The sequence below is a fragment of the Dunckerocampus dactyliophorus genome, chromosome 3 (assembly GCF_027744805.1).
Source record: "Dunckerocampus dactyliophorus isolate RoL2022-P2 chromosome 3, RoL_Ddac_1.1, whole genome shotgun sequence".
In the NCBI taxonomy this organism is placed as follows: Eukaryota; Metazoa; Chordata; class Actinopteri; order Syngnathiformes; family Syngnathidae; genus Dunckerocampus; species Dunckerocampus dactyliophorus.
Genome location: NC_072821.1, coordinates 13,973,531 through 13,997,908, shown reverse-complemented (window position 1 = coordinate 13,997,908; position 24,378 = coordinate 13,973,531). Strand labels below are relative to the sequence as shown.

Genomic DNA, 24,378 nt, shown 5'->3' with positions numbered 1-24,378 from the left:
TTCTAAAATAATGGTTATTTTCTTTAAGGTGTGGAAAAGCAACTCCAGTACTTCAGTGGATGATCTTCAGTCAGTGCTAGATGATACAGTCTCCCACTTGGAGGAGCAGGGTCTTCTCTCTGGTGAGGCGCTCGGACAAATAGTCAGCTCAGTTGCTGACGTGCTGAACACAGAGACTGATGAGGATCAGAAGGACGCAAGGACAATGGTAGGTCAGATCTTCTCCCTGTAACTGTGAACCCTGTGATATCAAGCCACCATTCCTTGTCTTTTAGCTTAGAGAGCAGATGCTGACCAAAATGGCCACGGTGCTGCTGGATTCCCCCACCAACACCAGTCAGGAGGTGCAAGTCACGGCCAGGGCTGTGGTTGGACTCACGCAGCGTTCAGACGAGCTCAGTACCTCTGCCCAGGTACTCTGCATTCGATATATACGTTTTTTTTAAGTCAATTTGTCAGGGAATGTGGACTGTTGAGGGCAGGTGGACCTAAATGCAGGAAAGGACATAGGACACGCTCCTAGAAATTCAAAAGCACAATATCAAAAGTCATCATGGGGATGACATGTACTGTAGCAAACATGACAACATGACAAAGACTGGTCAGAAACAGGGGAACTGAATACAAACACACTGTGAAAAAGACTATGAACAGGTTAACAGAACAGGAGGATTACCTTCATACTTAAATGGGTTCCCTCAGCAGCTCCTTCAGCAGCAGACTGTTACACCCACGGTGTAAGAAGGAGAGGTTCCGCAGGTCCTTCATACCAACCGCTGTCAGGCTCTACAACACCTGAACCACCTGAATCATGTTGTAGTCACAAGGTCACTTTACCCCCCTCTGTAACTGTACTTATAGTATCGGTTAGTTACATTGTATTATTTTTATCTCGCTTAATGTTTACATTACAGTACTATTTATAACTGGGTCACTTTCCGAATTATATTTTTATTTCTTGTGAAATAAGGACTTTTTATATCTTTTATACCTATTTTTTATCTGATCTTATTTCTGTATTCCTTACTTGTGTATCTTGGTTGCTGCTGTAACAAGAGAATTTCCCCGCTGTGGGATTAATAAAGTAGAATCTAATCTAAATGCTCTGCTTGAAAACCTGAGGGCTGTGGAAAGTGGAAGGTTTAAAAAAAAAGTTAAAGACTTCTGTTCAGGAAAGCATACTATTAGTTACATTACATGAAGACTCTATACATTAATGAGACCCAACGAATTTCCCACATGAGGATGGTGCAGTTCCAGGTTATTTTCATTGCCATTAACATGGCGAAAAAGGTTTGTCTCCTTAATTTTTCGGAGGATAAAGTTGTTGTTGTTTTTTTCCACCATAGGAAGAAGCAAGTTCATTGTTGGTCGACCTGAGCTCCTCCCTCAACACTATCAGTGTTCATCAGGAGGACGATGACGATGGAGAAGTTGCGGAAGGAGCGGCACCAATAGTTGAAGCGGCCAGTAATATTCTGAATGCTTCATCAAATGTAAGAGCAAATCTGCATTTGCTGCATGTTGGTTTCTTTGTCACTTTATAAAGTCCTGACTATCTTCTGTATGTGTTCTGTTCAGGAAAAGGTTTCAAATTATCTTCTTACCGGGATAAACAATGTCCAGAATGCCTTGTTGAATCATAAGAAGTTGAATGGAGATCCCATCATCATTGACTCTAATCAGATCAGCGTGTATGTCAATAGGTAAGAGGTGTTTAACATATACTCTACACGCACAGGCAACAGCATTAATAGATAATACACGAGATAAGATAATATTGATCAAGGTGTGGATCTTGATACAGATCTTTTACTGGCTCACATTATTGTACAGGTGTACTTAATTTTATGGCTGGTGGTTCTAGCAGAGATGTCTTGAAATTGCAATACACTTTCTGCAGAGTGTCCCCAGAAACCATGCAGTCGCAAGATATAAACATCCAGAGGAGCAGCGCTTCTAGATTTTCTTTCCCTTCTCTACCTGCTGATGTCGTCTCCCCGGATGAACCAGTAGATGTTAGAGTAAGTGATACTGCTAATGTGGTATAAATATTCAGTGTGTCTGCCTTTACCAAGATAATACAATTAACTTTTGACTGACAGTGTTGATTGACAGCATCATATTGTTGGCGACATAAGAAACATTCCAAAACAGTAACAGTGTCAATCAAGACTGAGCATTATTACCCTCTTAATGATATTGATTTTGGGTTTGATCTAATTCACTAATGTAGATACATCCTGTGTATAATATGTCACAGATGATGAGTTTTGAAAAGAACCCGTATTCGTGGAAAGGGGGAAATATTTCGGGAACTGTGGGATCTGTCTCTCTAACAAGAATGAACGGCACCGTCATCCCTGTCAAGAATTTGCCCGAGGAGATTGAGGTAATATAAATAAATTATAATAAATGTCCTTTATTATACTTTTTTTTTTCAATAATTTTAAATTAGTCAGAGAGGTCCCACAATGGTGTATGGAAAGTGTATTGTCCAAAATCTAGCCTAGATGCCGAATTTAGACAGCTTAAAAGTGCCTTTACTAAGCCCAAGTGGGAACATGTTATTTTGTGTGTCTGTAGCTTTCATGTTAATGAGCTGTATTTGTCCATGCCTGTCACTGAAAAAAACATATAGCTCCAAGAAGCACAATTGTGCACTTTATCCACTTTCTACATAATGAACACTGTAACTCTGTACTTGTCCAGCTAGCAACACTAGCATTGCTATGTGAGCTACGGTGCCAAGGCGCAATCCGTCCCGGAAACGCAATCGGTTCTACGCGTGCGCTTCTGTGACGTCACGTGGTGTGGTAGTTATTATTTTTTAAATGTATGAACATAAATGGTCAATAACCATACTTCATATATGTAATATATTGGGGGGTTGTTTTATTAGCAATTATTATTAAAAGAGTTAGCACGTTTCTATCATCTTATGACCTCCACCAAGACGGAGCTACATAAAAAGTTACGCAATGCACATAGCGTAGACATAAATGTAATATCCGATTAAGTAAAACAAATGTAAATAAACAGAATAAAACACAGAAAATGCAGTTATTAAACAACCGAAGCAGAATGCAATAATGGATTAATCTAGAGGATTCAGCTAGAGTTTTTTTTCAAAACAGAGAAATACCATACATCCAAACATATCATCCTTGCAAATGCGTTTGTCTGTATTTTTTCAGTGGCGTAAAAAGCTTATGTTGTAATTTTGCAAATCTTAATCACGTTGTTGTGTGTGTATGTGTGTGTGTGTGTGTGTGTGGGAGGGGGGACGTATATTGCTGCCATACAATAGACGGATAGCGTACATTACACATGACTAACGTGACTGCCGAAAAATAGGCCGATGGGATGTAGACGCGTTCTGCACATGTGTAGAATCGATTGCATTTCCGGGACGGATTGCGCAGTGACAGACTGGGCTAACATTGCAGTCACATTTTAACAGCAACATCATGCTAGGTTAACCTATTTGGTGAAGAAAAACAAAATGATCAAACTTACAGCTCCCACATCTGTATCTGACGGACTGTGGGTGGGCAAAGCTCCAAGTTTTAATTTATGATGTGAAGTGAAGCCTGCTTTTTTACAAAGCTATTTTCTTTGTGGCATATAGAATTGGTGAGCACATCTAGCTAATTGTGGGTCAGAGGTGGTATCACGTTTGCGGGGTCATAAACAGACTCTATGGACACGAATTATAGTTATCATGACATTAAAAAATGAAGTTTATATTTAGTAGTTTATATTAAAAAAATAATACAATGTAACAAACTAATGGGTCTTTGTGTACTGGGGTTTTCAGATTCTCCTTCCCAGGCCAGATGTTGGGCAAGAGAACAGTACAGTTCTGGACCTGGCCAACTTTAGCACTTTAATAATTGACGTTCCTTCGCCTGACGTAACACTTGTGCTGAAAATGGAGCCGTCTGAAGACATCTCCTTCATGTTACTCCTTGGGTACAAAAAGTATCCAACTAGTGAGGATTATGTGGCTAAAACTCAGATGCCTCTTGAGGACGCAAAAGAAGGTATGTTAAACATATGCTGTAGGATTTATATTGAACAACTGTATTTTTACCTCAAAATTAGCTCTCCACAGCAGCCATCATGTGTCAAGTCCCCTCATATGATACTATGGGATAGTTAATAACCACCTATTTCTGTTGTTGTGTATCATGATGTCATTTACCACAGAGGAAAAATATACTTGGGTCCTTAGTCCTAAAGAGAGGACAGGTGATGTTGGTGTGCACTTCCTGGTCATGAAGCCAAAAGTAGAGCCAGGCGTCAAATCTGTCAACACCAGTGTCAGGATTGTAACCATTGCAGCCCAGTGCAAGTACTGGGATGAAATAGAGTCTTCTTGGAGTGAAGATGGCTGCAGGGTAAGTGTTAAACCATCTATTGCCTCTTTGAGAAATGAATTATGAAAAGCATCATTCATGTTTTTTCCCCCCCTTTATTCTTTCCACAGGTTGGCCCACTCACCACGCCCTTGGTCACTCAGTGTCTGTGTAACCATTTAACTTTCTTTGGCAGCTCTTTCTTTGTCATGCCAAACCTAGTGGACGTGTCACGCACCGCAGAGCTTTTCGCCACGTTCGTTAACAATCCTGTGGTGGTGTGTTTTGTCGGGGCCATCTTCTCTGCCTATCTCCTGGTTGTTGTATGGGCTCGCAGAAAAGACATCCAGGACACAGCTAAGGTAAAAAAAAACCCTTGTGAGGTATATGCCAAAATCCCCACCATTGTATATTGTTAGTATTATACTTACATACACGTATTTACTTGAATCGTGTCCGAAGGGAAAGTAATTTTGTTCCAATGTTCCCATTAATTCCATATACCTGTATGTTGTTTTAGCATCACTTAGAATAATCAGTTTATGTCCCTTGAGGTACAAGCCAAGCCAATTATTCATTTTGCAGAGCAACTCAGTGACAAGCCATTGTACAGTATTTAGACAGACATATGCTCTTCCCTTTTAATATGTATTCATTCACTTGAAGGTCAAGATTACAGTGCTTGAAGACAATGACCCATTGGCAGAGTACTGTTATATGCTGACAGTCAGTACAGGGCATCGCCACGGTGCAGCCACCTCCTCACAGGTAAGTCATATCACTGAACTTTTTAAATGGGAATCTCAGTGCCTCTTGAGCAACACGTCTGTTTGCAGGTGACACTAACCTTGCTGGGAACAGAAGGAGAAAGCGAGCCCCACCATTTGACTGATCTTGCGAAACCTCTGTTTGAGAGGGGAGGAGAGGACATATTTCTCTTGACCACGCACTTTTCTCTTGGAGAGCTGCAGGGCATAAGGCTGTGGCATGACAACTCGGGCACACACCCTGCATGGTAGAGCATGGGGAGTAGGTGATTGTTTGAGTCTGTACTGTTAAGGTGATGAACACACTCTTTTGAATCCGACATGCAGGTATGTCAACAAAGTAACAGTGCAAGATCTGGATAGTGGCCAGAAGTGGCACTTTCTATGTAACTCCTGGCTGGCTGTCGACGTGGGAGATTGCACCCTCGACAAGGTCTTCCCAGTGGCCACAGAGGAGGATCTGAAGAGATTTAGGTAGGAGCAATCCACAGTCTCATTCACCACGCAATACACATGCCACTCTTATGTTATTACCCTGGATTTATCTCCATTTTTGTTATTGTAGCAATCTGTTTTTCATGAAGACAGCTAAGGATTTCCGTGATGGGCACCTCTGGTTCTCTGTAATAAATCGACCTCCATGCAGCACTTTCACTCGTGTGCAGCGGGTGTCCTGCTGCTTTTCCCTGCTGCTGTGCACCATGCTGACCAGCATCATGTTTTGGGGCATTCCTATAGATCCCTCAGAGCAGACCATGGACCTGGGTATTGTCTGATTATTCCCTACTTGTGGTGTATCATTATTAAAGACTATCATGAGTCAGTGATTCAGCAGGACAAGAGCTTATTGCTAACACACTCTTCTGTGCTTTGCAGGTCACATTGAGTTCACCTGGCAGCAAGTTATGATTGGCATTCAAAGTTCCATCATCATGTTTCCCATCAATCTCCTCATTGTGAGCATCTTCAGAAACACCCGTCCTCGGGAAAAGGTTGCCAAATCAGACAAGACAAAGCAGGGGAAGACAGTTCGAGTGTCCCCATCACAGGCCTCGTCCCCTCAGAAAGAACAGAAGGATATCACACCAGACACAGTGATGAAGGTGAGGAAAATTTTGACCTCATCAGAGAACTTTCAAGAAGTTAGTTAGTTTCAAGTTAGTTTCACGTTGGACGTTGGCTCAGTAGGTACAATTTTAGTTTCCTTGCACTGTGCACGGACCGTGCCACTCTAACCGCTGGTTGCTTATAATAGGGACTGCACAAACACTACCAAACATGTCGAAGAGGCGGCGAAAAACCTTGGAAACTCCTGTTATGGAGCATGAATGGAAACTAGCGGGGTTCACTTAGTTTAGCTAGTGCAGCTGTGTGTGTGCGCGACTTCACCGTATTGTGTTTTACTGCATTTTACAATGCCCACTGATGACGTGCAGGTTCTTAGTGAAAAAAAGACGAGAGGCACATTTATTTTTGCACCCAGCGCATATAAACCATCAAGTGCCATTCTCAACACACACAAACATTCCGGCTTTCAAAATAAGAGCGCTCTTTGTCACATTTGTCTAATTGTTTAAAAAAAAATAGGGTGTCATTAGAATATTTTACATTAATAACTGGATTGGAATTACGTCTGTGACTACGTCTTCCTTAATCACAAGCACGGCCATTACAGTTTGTTGAAGATTTTGTAGCAATATGTGCTGAGGCTGACGTCCCATTAGAAAAGTTAGCTAAGCTACATCCATTTTCAATTACTGTACAAAATGGGCCAATGAATGTATTGCATCAATAAATGTAAGGATTTTTATTCACTAACCCAAATAGCGCACACTCTATGCTGGTAAAATAATTGGATCAGCTAAAAAACTGAATTCTAAAAAATTAAAAGGGAAAAAAATGAATTTGGGGAAAAATAAAAGGGCCCTAAAAGAGGTTGTTAAAAAAAAGTAATATATTCTAAATCACACCACAAATTGATCTTTAACCATGTCAAATTATTAGTTCTACCCTACAAGAATTTTGCACGCCCATTTTTTCCAATGTTATCTTTTATTGGATGGACTTTTATTGGATTAGGGTCCTGATTTACAGAGGTTTGTCACAAAAGCCAAACAATATTGTTGGTCATGCTGTGGAATAAAAAGTACATTCAGCAATACTTTGGTTGCATTATTTTTAATGCGTTGAAGCACTATTTTCATAACAATATTCAATTCCACAAATTCACGTTTGTAACAAAAGGTTATTATTATTGAAAAAAACAAACAATAAAAGATCGGTATCGGATCAGATCGGCAAGACTATAAAAACAATCGGATTGGATCAGAACCCAAAAAATGTGGATCGGGACATCCCTAGTGAAAGTAAAAGCTTTTTTTGATCTCGCTATTGCAAGTGTGTGACTTGCCATTTAAGAACTTCTCATGAAGGAGAACTTTATTATAAATTTACTTCTGAACCTACTGAAGCCAGTTAATTGCTTTCTATGATTTGTAAGCAATACGTTTTCTCCTACGCATTTGAAAAACTTCACACATGGTTTCTTCATCAGGACATAAAGAGAATTGCCCAGTCGCTGTCAAAGGCCATGAAGAGTCCTCTGCCTCATGTGGAGCTTCGACCTGGTCAACAGACTGATATCAACACCTTGCTGTCTCTGGTGGAAGACATCATCAGGCAGCAAAATCGATCCTCCTCTGACTTCTACACTGATACCGCCAAAAGGGAACGCTCCATCCTCAGTCTCGGTGCAGTGGACCTTCAAGGTAATCAAAGCTGTGATCATGTTTTTGATGTCTTTTGCATCTCAATTCAATCATGCTTGTGAAAGACTAACACATGATAATACCAACATTCCAAATGTGCAGAAAAGAGTGTATGGGGCAGTCCGGAGAAGACCTCAGATTCAGGGGTTCAGAAGAAGAGCAACAACAGCAGGTATCTGTACAGGCAGCTGCTTCATGTTGAGAAGAAGCTAGGTTTCCTGGGATCTTCTCGATTCCCAAACCCAGACAGCTACAACAAAGCCATGCAGCAAGTTCAAGGGATGAAGAGCCTTCTTGAGTTCCACCTCTCATCACCCTGCCTGGATGGAGAACAGTCGGATCGCAGCCCCAGTCCAGAGGAGAGAGGAGAGAACGGGGCTGGTGCTAAAAAATGCTGTCCAGGAGGGTTGCCATGGTGGTTTGTTTTTGTAGGATGGATATTGGTGATTGCAACCAGTGGTGTGTCAGGATACTTCACCATGATGTATGGGCTGACTTATGGGAAAGATCGCTCTATAAGCTGGCTGATCTCCATGTTGGTGTCCTTTTTTGAGAGCTTGTTCATCACGCAACCTCTTAAGGTAAGGACAGTACAATGCAAAATGAAAAATTATCCAGTTTGAATAAAGGGGACCTATTATTATGCTTCTCCTCTCTTCTGACCTATAAATGTTGTTACAATGTTGTATTCTTGTGTTAAACGATGCCAACGGGTCAGATAATGAGGTTTGCGCATTTGTGAGTGAGACCTGAAAGCAGACCTGAAAGTGGACTTCATCATATGGGCATGCCCCGGCAAACGCTGTAGGCCTGCTCTCCCCCTGCTCTGCTTCGCTCTGCTCTGTTGACCATGTTAACATGTATGGCTCCCAGGAAATGTTTGATTGGGTGTGCCTAAAGAGGCAAGCATTAGGCAGAAGTGGTCGGAGTTGCTGATTCCCGGGCAGCAAGAGAAAAATATGCTCTTGCTACACAGGACATGTTTTGTGAGCCAATACGAAGCTGGACTATCTGCCAAACTGTTGCTGAAGTCTGACTCCTTTCCAACGTTACTTGGTTGTGTTGAAGAGTCAGAAGAGCAAGGGGTACAACAATTTATCAGTATCCTAACTGTTTATTTTGTGGAAGTAATCGGACAAAAGGGTTTCGGCAGCTGCCTGGAAGTCCTGGGGAGCACTTGGGAATGTGACCAATCACAGCGGAGTGGGCTCAGCGGGAGGCGTACCTGGAGGAGGGCCGGGGGTGGAGTAAATTACATCGACCGTTTGGGAGACAGGAAACCCAAGAAACACTGCAGGAAGAGGTGCAGAGTCTGGAAGATCTAGAAAGCTTTCTGTGCGGGTTATTGTGTGTAGCTGCTCTATAGGAGTCCAGAACTCAATAAGTTTTTTGTATTGAGTTCTTAAACGCAATCCTTCTATTATGATGGGTGATTGAAACAACCATAACTAGAGTGGTACTCAGGGTCATCGTCTTTTCCAGGTTCTTGGCTTTGCTGCTTTCTTCGCTCTTGTTCTAAAGAAGGTTGACCAGGAAGAATACGGAGACCCTCAGATTGACGAGAGCCTCAAAAATCCTGGTTGGTTATTGATGCTTAGCATTTCTGTTGCATGTTTTTTTTTTGAGCGTACGATTTTATTTTTGATGCTCAGATGATCCCGATGCGGTGCGAGCAGCACGGAGAGACAGCACATGCAGTTTCTACCAACCACCGCCTCCAACGGACATAGAGAAGATGAGGAACAACATGATCAAAGAGCAGAAAGTCTTTGCCCTCATTCGGGAGATTCTAGGTAAGAAGAACACTTTGCTACGTCGTAATAGAGTCTGTCTTTTCCAATAGGAAATAATGGAAATTGAATACTGTTATTTTGAAAACCTTTAATAATGTATTAATTTCATAATGAATTTAATAATAATTTAATAATTTATGAATAAACCTTTGATAAATTAAGTAACATTTATCATTCTTAACTGTCATACATGTATAAAAAGAAACATAAACATATCTTATCTTTCATATTACTGCATGGGATATTACATGCATTCATTTGTGTAATGTTGTTAACTGTTGAAAAAGAGTAGTTAAAGGGATTAAAAAAGAGGTAACCAATGTTAAATTACAACTTAAAGCAATACAGTGATGATTATACAGAGGGAGATTACTGTTTGCGCCTGGGAGGTGAGTCTCTACACATTAAGACAACACCTCTAATTTTATGGTGTTTGTTTCGTTCTGTTTCAATCATTACTGTCCACTTAGCTATTCTGGACTGAGCAGTCACAACAGATACGTGTCTACTGTTTTTCCACACTGCAATAAGTTATCCCCCAAAACCCCCACAAAAAGCCAAATAAGAGCCAATCCTTTAGATGCACACTGCATCGAAGTCTCAGACAGCTGTTTGGATTTTTGTGTGATATAAAGGAAAACTTTGCCCATTAACCACAATCCTGATGACATCAACACATGATCATGAACACACATCTTTCTGTTTTCTGTGCGTTCTAAAGGTGTAAAAAGAGCTTTTAATGCACGTAATGGGACACACCTAAGAGAAATTTAGAGTAACTAAGTGACAAAATGTGATGACGTCATATAAATTTAATCATTAAAAATAATCGTCAGAAACTAACTGTCAAAATATGATTGATGACTTGACACATCAGATGACATCATTTGGGAGGGGCGTGGTGAGGGGGTGTGGGGAAAAGGAAGAGGCGTGACTTTGTTATTTACATTAGAATGTGGCTATTATTCTAGAGGAGGGTTGATGGGCGTGGTTAAGGTGGTGAGGGGGGTGTGGAAATATATGAGATGTCTTATATAACGAGTGTTTCAGTCAGACTATGAGTGACTGCTGGAGAAAAAAAAAAAATGGCGGTGTTCAGGAAAAAGAGTCTGCATCTTGACGGGGGACGTCTGGTGGTTAGTGAGTTTAGAGGTATGGGAGTAGTTCCCTTTGTGGATCTATACAGTTATGAATATATGGAACCAGAGGTTACGCAGCTGAGAATTTATTCTACTGAATTTGAAAAACTGAAGAGCTCCATTCAAGATTTCATCGATTACATGCAGCATGTGCATGATGAAGGGGAAGTAGGACTTACGAGAATGCCGCCAAGTGTAGCGGTGAGAACGGATTCGCTACAGCGTGAAGGGGAGGGATCTTTTTTCGTCGATTGTTCGAGATCACACATCTGGCTGCTGGTGAGATATGGCTCCTCTGATGCTAATAGTGTCAGACCAAGAACTGTTATGGAGAAAGAGCGGCATTTCCCAATTCACCTGGCATTCAAGGTGGAAGACTTCCCAAAGCTGGGTGATCTCTTGAAAGAAATGAGTTTGTTTTTCACTCAAGATAGTGTGAAGCGGAGGCATGACCTGCTGGAGAAGAGGTTAACCACTCGAGCTGAAGGCGGTGTTGGAAGACAGAGGCTGGCTAGTGTTAAAAGGCGGATAAATCTGAACCCCGTTTTTGACAGAGAACTGGAGGCTGATGGATTGGCCGGGAGAGGCTATGTTTCTGAATTGGAGACTGATTCCGTGTAATCAGGCATGCGGGTCTCCGCCTTCTACACAGACCTCCCAGTCCTGCTTCTCTGACCCCTCCCACCAGAACCCTCCTACCAGACCCGCCTCCCACTAGGCCCTCCATCTACAAGACACGCCTCTCAGACCGGCCTACCAGACACACCCACTCGTTTTAAAATATAAATACAGAAGAAGTGGGAATAGAGAAAGTACTTTACTTCATCATGGCTGATTTTTCCTCGGACAACGCTCTGACCTCTCTTGCTGGAAACAACGTCGGCAGCAGCAGCACCAGCTGCAGCAGCTATGAAATCCGGGATGAAGAGCTTCTCAACTGGCTGTCAAACATTTCTCAGACATCTTCAGGACACGCTGAGATGTATAGGCCACTTTTCCACCGCTATCATGAGAATGATTCGACCCTTGTCACGACGTGTGAAGCACAAGAGTACCAGACCGATCCCTACGCGTGCATGGTGAAGGGGGACATAGCGCTCACCCCTGGTCGGATCACTGGAGGATCCATAGCCAGCTCCGGTTCTCCACCCAAGGTGACTGAGCGAGAGGTGCCAGAAGGCTCACCGATGTATACAGTCGGTTGTTTTTCCCAATCCCTCGACAATGGACAGAGCCATGGCGAGCTACCATGCGGACCTCCATCCTACTGTCCATACTGGGGGGATAATGACAGCGGGGAAGAGGCAGCGCCTGCTCCAGTCTACACCGTAGGAGCACACAAAGCGGTCCTGACGCCTCCAGACTCGCCCGCGCCTCAGTCTCCGATAGCGGCGAGTGGCGGATTTCTAGACACTGTAAAGGCGTGCGTGGCTAGCGCCGTGCAAGTGGTGGTGCAGGAGCAGATAAAAAAAGACTGTTACGGCTGTGAAGTCGATCACCCTTCTCAACGTCAGCATCCCTGTCTCTATCCTCCAGAACCTGGATATTTCAACACTAACTTTAAATTGTTAACAGAGAATCTGATGACATGGGAATTTCTTCCAGCTCTCAAGTATACACTGGAATTACTTGGGTTAGACATACTGGATGCTAGAGTGGAAGGAGCAGCGGAGGCTTTTCTTTACGATCTGAAGCCTGAAGAAAACATTCTGGAGAAAGTTGCAGAGATCAGGCGCGCCTACATAGAAGACGACACGGATAGGGAAGATCTGCTGCAGCGTTTCCTCGGTTTCTGGAATCCTTGATTCATCAAAATGGGAAATTATTATTTTAAACCACCCCCTAAACCAGTTGACAGTTTTCTTTTAAAACATGCAATTGCTAATCGGATCAATGATGCATCGTTATATCTGGCAAGCGGGGATGTCGATACAAAAGACTTGGAGCGTTTTGAAAGAGTGATGGCCATTGTAAGGGATAAGGGTCCTTTAGACCACTGGGAGAATCTGGTGTATCTCGGGTCAGACTTAAACAGCGATGGTTTTGAAGCAACATTACGGGGCATTATCGGGAATATTTCTGTGTGTAGTCTCAACTCTAGTCTCATGCACGTCTTGTATACCTATGTAGTCGATGTAGCGGTGTGTAAACTGAAGAATGGAGATAAAGTTGATGTTGATCAGTTGCTAAATGTATTACATGCTTTACACGCTTCAATTTTGAAAAAAAAAAAAAATTTAATATAAAACATGTATTGTAATCACTAACTGTGTAATCACTAATCATGTGTGGTAATCAATAAAGTCGAAGTCAAAACATTGTCGTATGATCTTTTCTGTTCACTAGTAGACATGACTTCAAAGAAGACAGAACGCATGCTGAAGAGTATATATTATGATCCTGCAAGAGCTGGATCTTATGGTGGGGTTGAAAGACTTCAAAAGGCTGTCGAAGAGCAGACGGGAAAAAAAGTTAGCGGGGATGAAGTGCGAGACTGGTTGTCAGCTCAGGATGCATATACCTTACACAAAACGGCACGAAAAACTTATGCTAGAAATCGTGTTTTTGTTCCTCGTCCTTTGTATCAATTTCAAGCCGATCTTTGTGATATGAGTGCTCTGTCTAAAGACAATGATCGGTTTAAATTCCTGCTTACAGTAATAGATGTATTTTCCAAGAAAGCTTATGCACGACCACTTCAACACTTTGCAACAGGAAGTGAACTGAAAGCATCAGTGGTGGAAAGATTTCACCGTACGTTGAAGGGAAAAATGTGGCGGTACTTCACTGCAAAAAACACTCGTAGGTATATAGACGTAATTCAAGATTTACTCGATAGCTATAACAACAGTTATCATAGTGGAATAAAAATGAAACCTGCGGAGGTAACCCCTAGCAAGACCTCGCAAGTGTTTGAAAATTTATATGGGACACTATCTCTGAGCGCAAAACCATCCGTATTTAAATTCAAAGAAGGAGACATTGTACGGATTTCAAAATACCGTGGAGTATTTGATAAAATGTATGAACAGTCATTCAGCGATGAATATTTTATAGTGAACGAACGTATCCCCAGAGTCCCCCCTGTTTATAAATTAAGGGATATAAGAGGTGAAATTCTGAATGGAACATTCTATGAACCAGAACTGCAGAAAGTGATAATTGGTTCTGACACTCTTTTCCGCATAGAAGAAATTTTAGACCGGAAAATTAAAAATGGTCAGAAGATGGTTTTAGTCCGGTGGCAAGGATGGCCTCATCAGTTCGACTCTTGGCTAGCTGCTAACGAGGTCGTTGAGCTCAGGAAGAAGAGAAACAAGAAAAACCAGGAAACAGCACAATGACAGGACGAGAGTCTTTCTACGTGACACTACCGTCGAATGCCTGTAATGACATTTTCCCGAGCAATACCAGCTCGAACTATATGACAACATTGTCACAACCTATAGAGCTGGATGGAGCTTACGAGGTCGCTTTAGCTGAAATTATGTATTGTCATACATGGAATAATATACGTGGGGGTGAGAATGGTTATGAATTATTGGATCATTCGAAGCCAGCGAACCCTCCAATGTATATGAAAATTCCTAGGGGACATTATGACAGTATTGATCTAATACTGAGGGAGATAAATGCTTTATTTAAGTCAGTAAACATTGATCTAATTTTTCATTACAATTCTATAAACAGAAGAATTTATATATTAGGGAGTGCTAAATATTCTATCAAGTTCGAAGCGCCGCTGTCCTACATGCTGGGTTTTGAACCCGGTCAATGGATTAAAACAGAAGGAAATCCCGTGAGTAAATATCCCTGCGATATTAACGGCGGTCAATATAATTTTTTCGTCTATACCAATATTGTGGAAGCACAACATATCGGAGACTATGTTGTTCCCCTTCTAAGAATTGTTAAAAAGGAAGGATCTTACGGTGATCTGATCACTTTCTCCTACAACCGCTTACACTACGTTCCTGTCAATAAACAGCGCATACAGGATATCCAGATTGAATTAAAAACTGATTTAAATACCCCGATTCGATTCACATACGGGAAGACCATCTGCAAACTACACTTTAGACCGGTATCAAAGATCTTGATCTGAATTCAACAGAATAACGCAGAATGAATTCGCAAAGATTTGTGGATTATTATGTGAATCAGGCTGGAGGCGGATCACTCAACGGATTTGTTGGTGCCCCGGTTCTTTACGGCAGGGGATTTGGTTCTATGCTGAGTAGGGCATTCAGATTTGTCTTGCCTCTTCTTAAACGTGGAGCTAATATTGCCAGGCCACATTTGAAATCTGCTGTGAGAGGGATAGCATCTGATGTTGTTGGAGCTGTAACCAGCCATATTGCCAATCGTCGACGTGACGAAACTCAGGACGGATCGGGACTACTACGAATAGCACGTGGAAGAGGAAAAAGAGCTCTAGCAGCATTATCACACGCTATACTAAAAAAGAAACGTAAAACCTCATCGAAAATACACCGGAAAGTTAAAAGTCAACGAGGCGGAGGGGATATATTTTAACCATGTCTCTTACACATCACCTCTCGTCAGAGTGCACCAAATCAGAGCTCGACCTCTTTGCTCCTCCGATGACACAGCTATCTATAGATCAGACCAATTATGTAGAGATCCATCCTTTGAACTCTATTGCTGATCAAGAAGTGTTAGATTTCCTGATACCTGGAAACGGGAGTTTCTATCTAGATCTAAACTCAACACTACTCTATTTACGCCTCAAGATTACAAACGCCGATGGGACTAATCTCGGAAATGCTGATAACTGTGGAATAATACAGTACCCTCTAAATACTATATTTTCACAGGTAGATGTCAGTCTGAACGATGTTCTCATTAGCTCTTCATCCGCAACTCATCCTTACAGATCTATTATTGAAACCCTCCTCAACTTTTCACGACAAACATTGGAGAGTCAGTTTTCAGCAGGTCTGTGGTACAAAGACGATGGCGATGATTTAGATTCAATTGACACGACACCTGGGGGCCCCAACAAAGGCCTTATCAAGCGTACAAGCTTCACTCGTGGTTCGCGACCATTCGAGTTAATTGGTCCCCTGCACAGTGACATTTTTTTTTCCGAAAGACTCCTGCTAAACAATGTGGATGTGCGATTGAAACTTGTAAAGGCTAAAAGTGCTTTTACACTGATGTCCGCTGCAGCTGACGAGTTCAATTTAAACATTCTGAGTGCTAGCATTTTTGTGAAAAAGGTGCAAGTCTCGCCGGATGTCATGCTAGGACATTCAGCCGCTTTAATGAAATCCAACGCAATTTACCCGATAAGTCGTGTTGTTGTTAAAAATTTTAGCATTCCAGCACAGTCACGTGTATGTTCACAGGACAACTTGTATCTGGGTAGACTTCCAAAATATATAGTCGTCGGAATTGTCGACCACAGAGCATTTGTCGGAGCAAGGGAGCTGAACCCATTTAAGTTCCAACATGCAAATCTTGAATACCTCTCTCTCAGTGTAAATTCACGCTTTATCCCGGCGAAACCTTACCAACCCAACTTTAATACACATCAGAGTGTTCGCGAATTTTACAATCTCTATCTGGGAACAAACAGACACCTCAGAGACGCTCCCCTGAGTATTGACCGCGAAAACTTTGAAAATGGTTACTCACTGTTTCTGTTCAATCTGTCAAGAGACGATGAAATGGACGCTGAAGCTCTCTCTCCTGCGCTACATGGAACATGCCGTTTGGATTTAAGATTCAGAATGGCGTTACCGAGAACTATGACATTGATTGTGTACGCTTGTTACGACAGTGTCATAGAGATAAACTCGAAGCGTCAGGTTCTGATCGACTACTAAAACTGGAGAAATGAACAACCATCAAATAGATTCTATCCTGAGACCGATCTTGGGCGAGACGTTTGGAGGGGTTTGGCCTAGTGATTTACTGCCAACTAAGATTGATAAACGACCGTGCTATCTCGTCGTTAACACCCATGACCAAACCCGTGAGGGTGAACACTGGGTGGGGATGATTATTGAAGCTGAACAAGACAAATCATGCTTCTTCGACAGCTATGGCCACGAACCGGATTTTATATTTTATCCTGAAAGTTTTATAACTTTCCTCACTAGAAATTCTCATGAAATACGCTACAACAAACTCCAAGTACAAGATGACAACTCTTCGACTTGTGGCGCCCATGTTATTTTTTTCCTCTGTCAACGCTTTAAAGGACTCTCTTTTCAAGAAGTAATGAGGCTGTATTCTGATAATTTAAAAAAGAATGATGCTCTTGTCACCAAGTTTGTCAAGAAAAATGTTAAATGTATTTCACATGTGAAGACCGCTAAAACCTGTAATCAGAAAGCATGCTCTTTAAAACTATTTAATGAGTGTTATATCTGTTCTGAATAAATGCTCTTACTCCGATGTATAATTCCCAATAAATTTTTATTGGTAAAAAAAAACATACAGTCTGCATGAATTCATTTGTATCGAGTGAAATCTAACCAGTTGGAGGGGATCGGTGTAGACAATCGCCATTCAGACGCTGTAGGTGTATACAGTTGATGAACGAGATTCGGGCTGTCATAATCTCTGTCTAACGGTGATGCCGCCCCAGATTTTTTCCCCCCGCGTTTTCTCTTACTCCGTCGTATCTGAGGGCGAGGTTCACTCGTGGTATTGGAGGGTTTAAGTCGTAATTGCTCGCGTGCGTGAGTGTTCATAACAGTTGTGATTGGAATGTTTAATTCAGAAATTGTTTTTAAAAATGTATCCCATCCGCGAGGTACGGTCCGTCCGTGGAATCGACGGTTTGTCAGAGTTTTCATTAAATCGAAAATATGAGACCCCTTAATGAGGTTGTCCTGCACAATTATCTCGCCTGAACGGTTCCATCTTAGAAGGTCTGAATTACGAAGCTTCTGTAGAATATATGCCGCATTTTTCCGATTGCGTGATCCTATGTTGTCTAAAATCTCTTTTTCAATGTTGTCAGGACGTTCTTCCTCTTCAACCTTGACATAGTCACCTACATCTTCACCTCCTTTCTCTGTGGGTGTAGTAGGTAGTTTCAAAAGTATTTCACGACTGCGACTCTCCTCCTTTCTGAGTAAGGCCAGATATTTTTCAAGTAGATCGTTATAATGTAGTGACTTGCTGTATGCCGGTCCAGGTTGTTTTAACAGACGTTCCATTTTCTCTTCCAAAACATACTGAGCTTTCTCGCTGATGTTTTCTGCATGCGTCTTCTTCTGGGTTAAAGTCTCTAGTTGATGGGGGGAAATCATGTACATTTTACTAAATGACGCCATGACGATGGTCTGTGTCTATCTCCCACCGGTAAACAAACTGGTTAGGAGTGGGATTGCTGCTCCTAATAACGCCCCAAGGAAACCACCGGACTGTGTCAACACCTTACGCTTATGTTTTATGGCAGTTTTACGGTTAGCAAAGAGTTTGATGATTTTTTTCTGCTTTTTTAACCTACTGTACTGCTCGGAGGATAGTGGGATGTTCCCCTTCAAAACATTCAAAGCTATCTCACAGACTGCCAGGACGAGATCTTTCGATGCATGGATTAGAAGACCCTGTCTCTCTTTTGGTTTTAGACTGAGCAGGGCTTTTAAAATGGGGAGGTTTCTTTTAATCCGCTTTGACATGGTTTAAATCACTTTTTATACTGATACACTACAGGCCACTCGTGTGGAAGTATGCCGCTTCTCAGTCGGAAATGTTCTGGACAGTCGGGTCTTAAGTCCACGATTAAATATGAGTAGGGGTCTTTAGTCGCGTCATTAAAACTCTGAAGAAAATATTCTCTTCGTCCGGGGAACATTTGCTGAGCCAGAATTCTAATCTGCAGTTTATCACGAGGCGATTTGAAAAGGACCATATAATTAGTGTTTAGACTAATAGTTCTGCTATGTTTTCCTTGATGAAACAAGTTTTGAACTAGAAAGATTACAGATAATTTTCGATGATGTCTATACATTGTAAATGCCTTCATTAATTCATCATGATTCGCCCCAACGTCCATGCAATCATCGACAACTAAAAGACTGTGCTGATTTGATGGAAAAATATTTTCATCCGTCAAAGAGTCAGGGATTCCTTCAATAAATTTAATCTTTACATCTCTAGCCAATTCATCATACATGGGTTGGTAGGATGAATAGCTCCAGATGATTCGATCGGGAACTCTGGAAAAAGTATCCTTCATATTTTGGAGTACATGTTTCACAAAGAACGACTTCCCACTTCCACTTGCCCCTACAAGGAGAGCGGTGAATGGAAGTTTGAAACGAGGATCAAAATATACTTCTTCCATGTTACGCATCTACTGTTTCTGTAAACTGGCAACCTAAATAACCAGAACACTGATTTTATTCACAGACATCAAGATGTAAACACAAACAAATGAAGAAGGGTTTATTGATATAGCATATGTGCATATATGATTTACTACAGATTACATCATGACTAAAAATACAGAATATATCTTCAAGAAAAACACAGAATACATGATAAAAAATATAAAAAACAGAATAGAATTACAAAACAATGATATAATTCTAAAAAGGTCTGGGTAGAAAAGTCATCAGGTCAAACCGTCATAAATCTACACAGTCCTTTTCAGAAATTGCTGCCGTTTCATCCTGGAACTAATAACCAAATGGTAATGTTTTTCCATCTGCAAGGAGTCGTCTTTTATCATAGACAACTGCGAAGTTGATTATGCGTTGTTTATTAGTGAGTTCAAAGGCTTTCATATTGCGAGTAATTTTATTGTAATGTGTAGAGATTTCACGCCGATTGTCCGGCTCTCTGAGATATCCCTCTACCAGATCTGTGAGGCTGTCAAAGTTAATTTTTTTACAGTTTTCATAATTTTGTGTAATCCCTTTAGCACGTAAAGTCACCTTACCCTGTTGTGTGAGATAGGCATACGATTTGGGACCCGCAGCGCTCCAATTGCATATGTAGTCTCCATGATCTAATTCTGATGTCAAATCTCCGAGATAATTACCGAGTGGAGGGTTATATTGATCAGAGGGGCTGCTTGTGTAAACGATAGAATCAGTGTCACAGTACAGAACACGATCTTGGAGCAAATCTAATTGCTTGTAAAGTTCAAGTCGTGCATAAGAAGTTGTGAACGCCGCTAGAAAAATATTTGCGTCGCCTGGGGGTAAGACACACCTAGAATTATGGCGCCATTGAACAAGTGCAATATCGTCATTTATGAAGTGAAACTGTGAAATGTCGTACTTGCTAGAAAAGAGAAATTCAAAAAAGCGTTGCGGTGTGCTCACCAGACTGGTTGAGAGCTGGTTTGATCTTTGTGCTAGTTTTCCCCAGAGAGAATTTAGCAGTAGTTTGGCAATCTGTCTTTTTGCGGGGTTGTAGACAATTTTCTCCGGATCGAGATCGATACCTTGCTTCTCTTTATAGTCACGGATGTAACCCTGTTTAGTCTGAAGAGTTTCAACTCCGCTAGGGTAGCCCGACGCCTCTTGCTTCTGTTTAAGGAAAGTGTAGATATAGTCTTTAAACAGCACATCTGATTTCTCTTCGAAGTTCCATATTTCGTAAATTTCAGCCAGAAAATACCCCTTTCGCACTGCCTCGATTACTTCTATCGTTACCCACACCCCTTGGAGGGCCCGTTCTTCATCATTGTGTGTACAGTCAGTAGTTTGATTGTTCACGAGTGCACATAATCGACACAGTGTGAAAATTAATTTCCCTTTGTCGTTTCTAATAGGCAGTACAGGGAAAAACAGTTGACGTGGAGGGTAAACTTTAGCATGTATTAATCCAAAGTAATTTTCAATGCTGTCAAAATCCTTTCGAATTATTTTCGGATGCCCTAATGGGTAGTGAAAATGTGCATTTACAAACGGATACAACGATGTGAAATCAACGTAATTTACACGCTCACCTGGGCTGACAACATGGCGGAGACGGATAGCAGCCGTACGGCCTCCATATAAGGCTGCTCTGGGATCTAACGGAATTGGTTCTTGAAACCTCTCTAAGAAAGATTTAACATTCGGGTCTGTTTTTTTCTGTACACTCCATTCGTGTTCCCACTTGATCACCACAGTTTGCACCTTGTAATCGTTTTGTAATCGATCCAGCCTTTTCAAAGTCTCAGAGTACACCTCACTAAAACAAGTCTTTGACAATGGAGAAACATCACTTCCCATATAACACTTTGGACAGCCATGAAAATAACAGCCTAGAAATTCAAAGACAACTTTCCCTCCATTTAACTCTCCATATCCATCAACTGAATAACGCCCAAATTTAACTTCACCTCCGTTCAAAGCATGTCTTATTGAAATCCCCCGTGAGAAGGCCTCATACTCAAGCCACTGTATAGACGCATGTGAGAAAGCCTTGCTGTTTGTTTTGTAATTGTTAGGACAGGGAATCGCGATTGTATTGGGTTTTAAAAATTTTGTTTGAAAGACATTCAAAGCTGCTGAAGCAATGGTCACACTGTCAAAAGGATCACAGTCTGTTGTTTTTATGAATTCATTACGGAAATTGCTTGCACCCTCGGCTAAGATTTCAACATCGTTTTCACAGTAAGATACTAACTCTGCATCATAGTCAAACTCTTGATCTTTGACAGTCTGATACCAGTTAAGGAAATCCTCTCTTTGTTTTGGACTCATTTCGTCAGGTGAGTACATCTCGGCCGGTGGATAGCTTCCTCTATAGCCATTTTTTGAAAGATCGGTAAATCTGTGTGGGAAGTAGCCTTTTTTAAGCTGTGTCTTACATCCCAACGCCTTGGAAAAGTCTCTGAGTGGGATAGGAATAAATGAGAACGAGTCAATAAATTTAAGTTGAAAGTCATTATCCAGGATCAGGATTATTTTACTCCCTTGTGCTATCACAGACGCTGACAAACCTTGAGTTACATAAGCATTCAAGATGATATGATGATCAAAACCTTTGCCAAAATGGGAAATGAAAGTTGTCTGTTTATGTTTTTTCTGTCGGAAATGGAGAAGAAATTTTAAAGCGCATGAATGCCCCTTCCAGACACGGCGCTCACCATTAAGTGACTGAGCCACCACAAGCACCGGAAGATGGGTTCCAGTGGTTTGAGAAGTCTCAAAATCAAAAAATACAATCTTTTTTTCATGTATTTCTTTTTCAGATTTGATTGGTTTTGTACGCATGTAACAGACATGTTTATCTTCGCCGCTTTCAATCATAGAGTTATTAGCTGATGTCTGCTCTAACTCATTGTTACGAGACGACAATGTTGTTTTAGGTTGTTTACAAATTGTGCACATCTTGATAGCACAAGTATGCTCTTTAGGATCTCTGATAGATGTGTAGTACAATGATTTACATCTAGGACATGTTTTATTGGTCTGACACATGCTGGCCATCTTTTTGATTTTCGGATGCCATTTTTTCTCGCGATGTCGTTCGTAGCATTGTCTATTTGTACAGAATCGATTGCAATCAGCACAGTAGGTTTTTTGAATTGGACCCTGTTTACAATCTGTGCAACAGATGTTGCAGCTTTTTTCACAGAAATGCTTATATTGACACTGATACCCTGTGTGACAATGTTTACAGAAAAACTTCACACCTAGAAATCCCTTAATATTATTTATCCCGTAAAAATGATTATTGTGTAAAAGCAGATAGCGTATTGTGTCTCGTTCGGGTGTTCCTGTTTGAAATGTAACCAGGTTGTTGTTTTTTTCTCTGTCAGACGTTTGGTAAAAGATAACAATTTTACACGCTAACAGCTCCTCAAATTTGACAACATCATCGAATGTGACCATTGTATCAGCAGTCAGACCTGCTCTGGTATGGATGTCCCAGCCTGCCTTTATGGCTTCCATCATCGTCAACTTCGGATTTGTCAGTAATGCCAGATTTACAGCAAAACATGTTTGATCGGGATTGGGGAGTACAAATAAATGTCGTGCTTTTTTCTTCACAATTTCGCTCGCAAGACATGATTCAATTCGTCTCTTACCCCCTCCCCGCGGAGCCTTCACAAAATTGACAATTAGCTCAAGCGATCCATCGGTGAAAACAGACATATTACTCTGGACTAATCTGTCTAAAAGTTCCTGTAATTGTGACACTGTCCCCTCTCCATAACGCACGCTCATTGAGACATCGTCTTGCAAACGATCAGCACGCAGATTAACTTGGATAACGTCATTTGGCTGGACATCAGCTCTGTGAATCATGCTTGAAATCCTATCGCGAAAACCATTTGTGACATTCAAATAAAATTCACGAAAATTGGGAATTGCAGATGGTGGTGGAAAGCGAAGGAAAGAGCGAATCTCAACATTATTAAATCTTTCACGGTTTGTGACATGCATGTCATCACTAGTGCAAGGTGCTGGAACATTAACAGCCGCACTATTTGTGTTGTTTATCCCCATAGATGTGGATTGACCCTCATTACTCTGATTGATGACGCTCTCTGTCTGTTCACCCTCGCCCCCACCCCCCACCTGATGGCCTCTTTCCAGAATGTTGAGTGCATCACAACACTGACTGTCTGATGGAGACCACGGGTCATCTATTTGACTGTTGAGTGCATCACAACACTGACTGTCTGATGGAGACCACGGGTCATCTATTTGACTGTTGAGTGCATCACAACACTGACTGTCTGATGGAGACCAAGGTCCTGAGTCAACATTGCTTTGCGATACGGGCGAAGGAACGGGGGAGGGGTATCTGTACATTTGGAGTAAGGAAATTAGCTCATCAGGGGATGGAAGAAAAACTTCTCCCCCTCTTTCAGGTGAATCATGCCGAGCCTGAATTGGGCTATTTTGGGGAGAAGGCTGATTAGCCCGGCCTTCAGATCTTTGACAGTTGATCTCTGAGATCAACTGGAGAAGATGCTCTCTAATTTCAGGGGAATTGTTGTGATCTGATTCCGCACTGCTATGCGGAACGGGGCAGGGGTATCTGTACATTTGGAGCAAGGAAATTAGCTCATCAGGGGATGGAAGAAAAACTTCTCCCCCTCTTTCAGGTGAATCATGCTGAGGCAGAATTGGACTGTTTCGGGGAGAACCCTGATTAGCCCCGCCTTCGGATCTTTCTCGGTTTATCTCAGAGATCAAGTGGAGGAGATGCTCTCTAATTTCAGGGGAATTGTTGTGATCTGGTTCAGCCATTTGTCTTTATCACCCGATCAAAAATTAGTCTTCAAATTGCAACCTGCGATGGACTCTTTGTGGCAGTGTTCTTTGTTCACGAGTGGCACGTCTAGCGTTAGCTGAATATGAATTGACAGAATGCCTGCGTCTAACGTTCTGTCTAAGTTGATTATATATATTCTCAATCATGCGGCGATTTAAACATGCTATATCATACATGTATCTTCTGAACACTTGTTCGACAATTAGCACAGAGGTGTTGAAATCCACTGTTTCAATTCCATCATTGTCTGAGACTATATCCCTCTGATTTAGAGCTTGCATGTCAACATATTCACTTTCACTATCTGGAAAATAATGAAATCTTTCCTGGTTGTAGAC

General features: G+C 41.6%; 1 protein-coding gene across 1 annotated transcript in view; it reads left to right on the top strand.

The window, feature by feature from the left end:
* Window positions 1–24,378, top strand: part of LOC129178633 (polycystic kidney disease protein 1-like 2) — a 40,348-nt gene that overhangs the window by 9,463 nt on the left and 6,507 nt on the right. Inside the window, exons 15-32 of the mRNA XM_054771025.1 lie at window positions 29–208; window positions 276–413; window positions 1,350–1,496; window positions 1,582–1,706; window positions 1,904–2,024; window positions 2,264–2,392; window positions 3,821–4,046; window positions 4,213–4,403; window positions 4,493–4,723; window positions 5,028–5,129; window positions 5,198–5,376; window positions 5,456–5,602; window positions 5,694–5,893; window positions 6,005–6,231; window positions 7,683–7,896; window positions 7,999–8,477; window positions 9,379–9,475; window positions 9,549–9,689. Of these exons, the coding sequence (XP_054627000.1) occupies window positions 29–208; window positions 276–413; window positions 1,350–1,496; window positions 1,582–1,706; window positions 1,904–2,024; window positions 2,264–2,392; window positions 3,821–4,046; window positions 4,213–4,403; window positions 4,493–4,723; window positions 5,028–5,129; window positions 5,198–5,376; window positions 5,456–5,602; window positions 5,694–5,893; window positions 6,005–6,231; window positions 7,683–7,896; window positions 7,999–8,477; window positions 9,379–9,475; window positions 9,549–9,689 (3,274 nt within the window). The remainder of the gene's footprint in view (window positions 1–28; window positions 209–275; window positions 414–1,349; window positions 1,497–1,581; window positions 1,707–1,903; window positions 2,025–2,263; window positions 2,393–3,820; window positions 4,047–4,212; window positions 4,404–4,492; window positions 4,724–5,027; window positions 5,130–5,197; window positions 5,377–5,455; window positions 5,603–5,693; window positions 5,894–6,004; window positions 6,232–7,682; window positions 7,897–7,998; window positions 8,478–9,378; window positions 9,476–9,548; window positions 9,690–24,378) is intronic.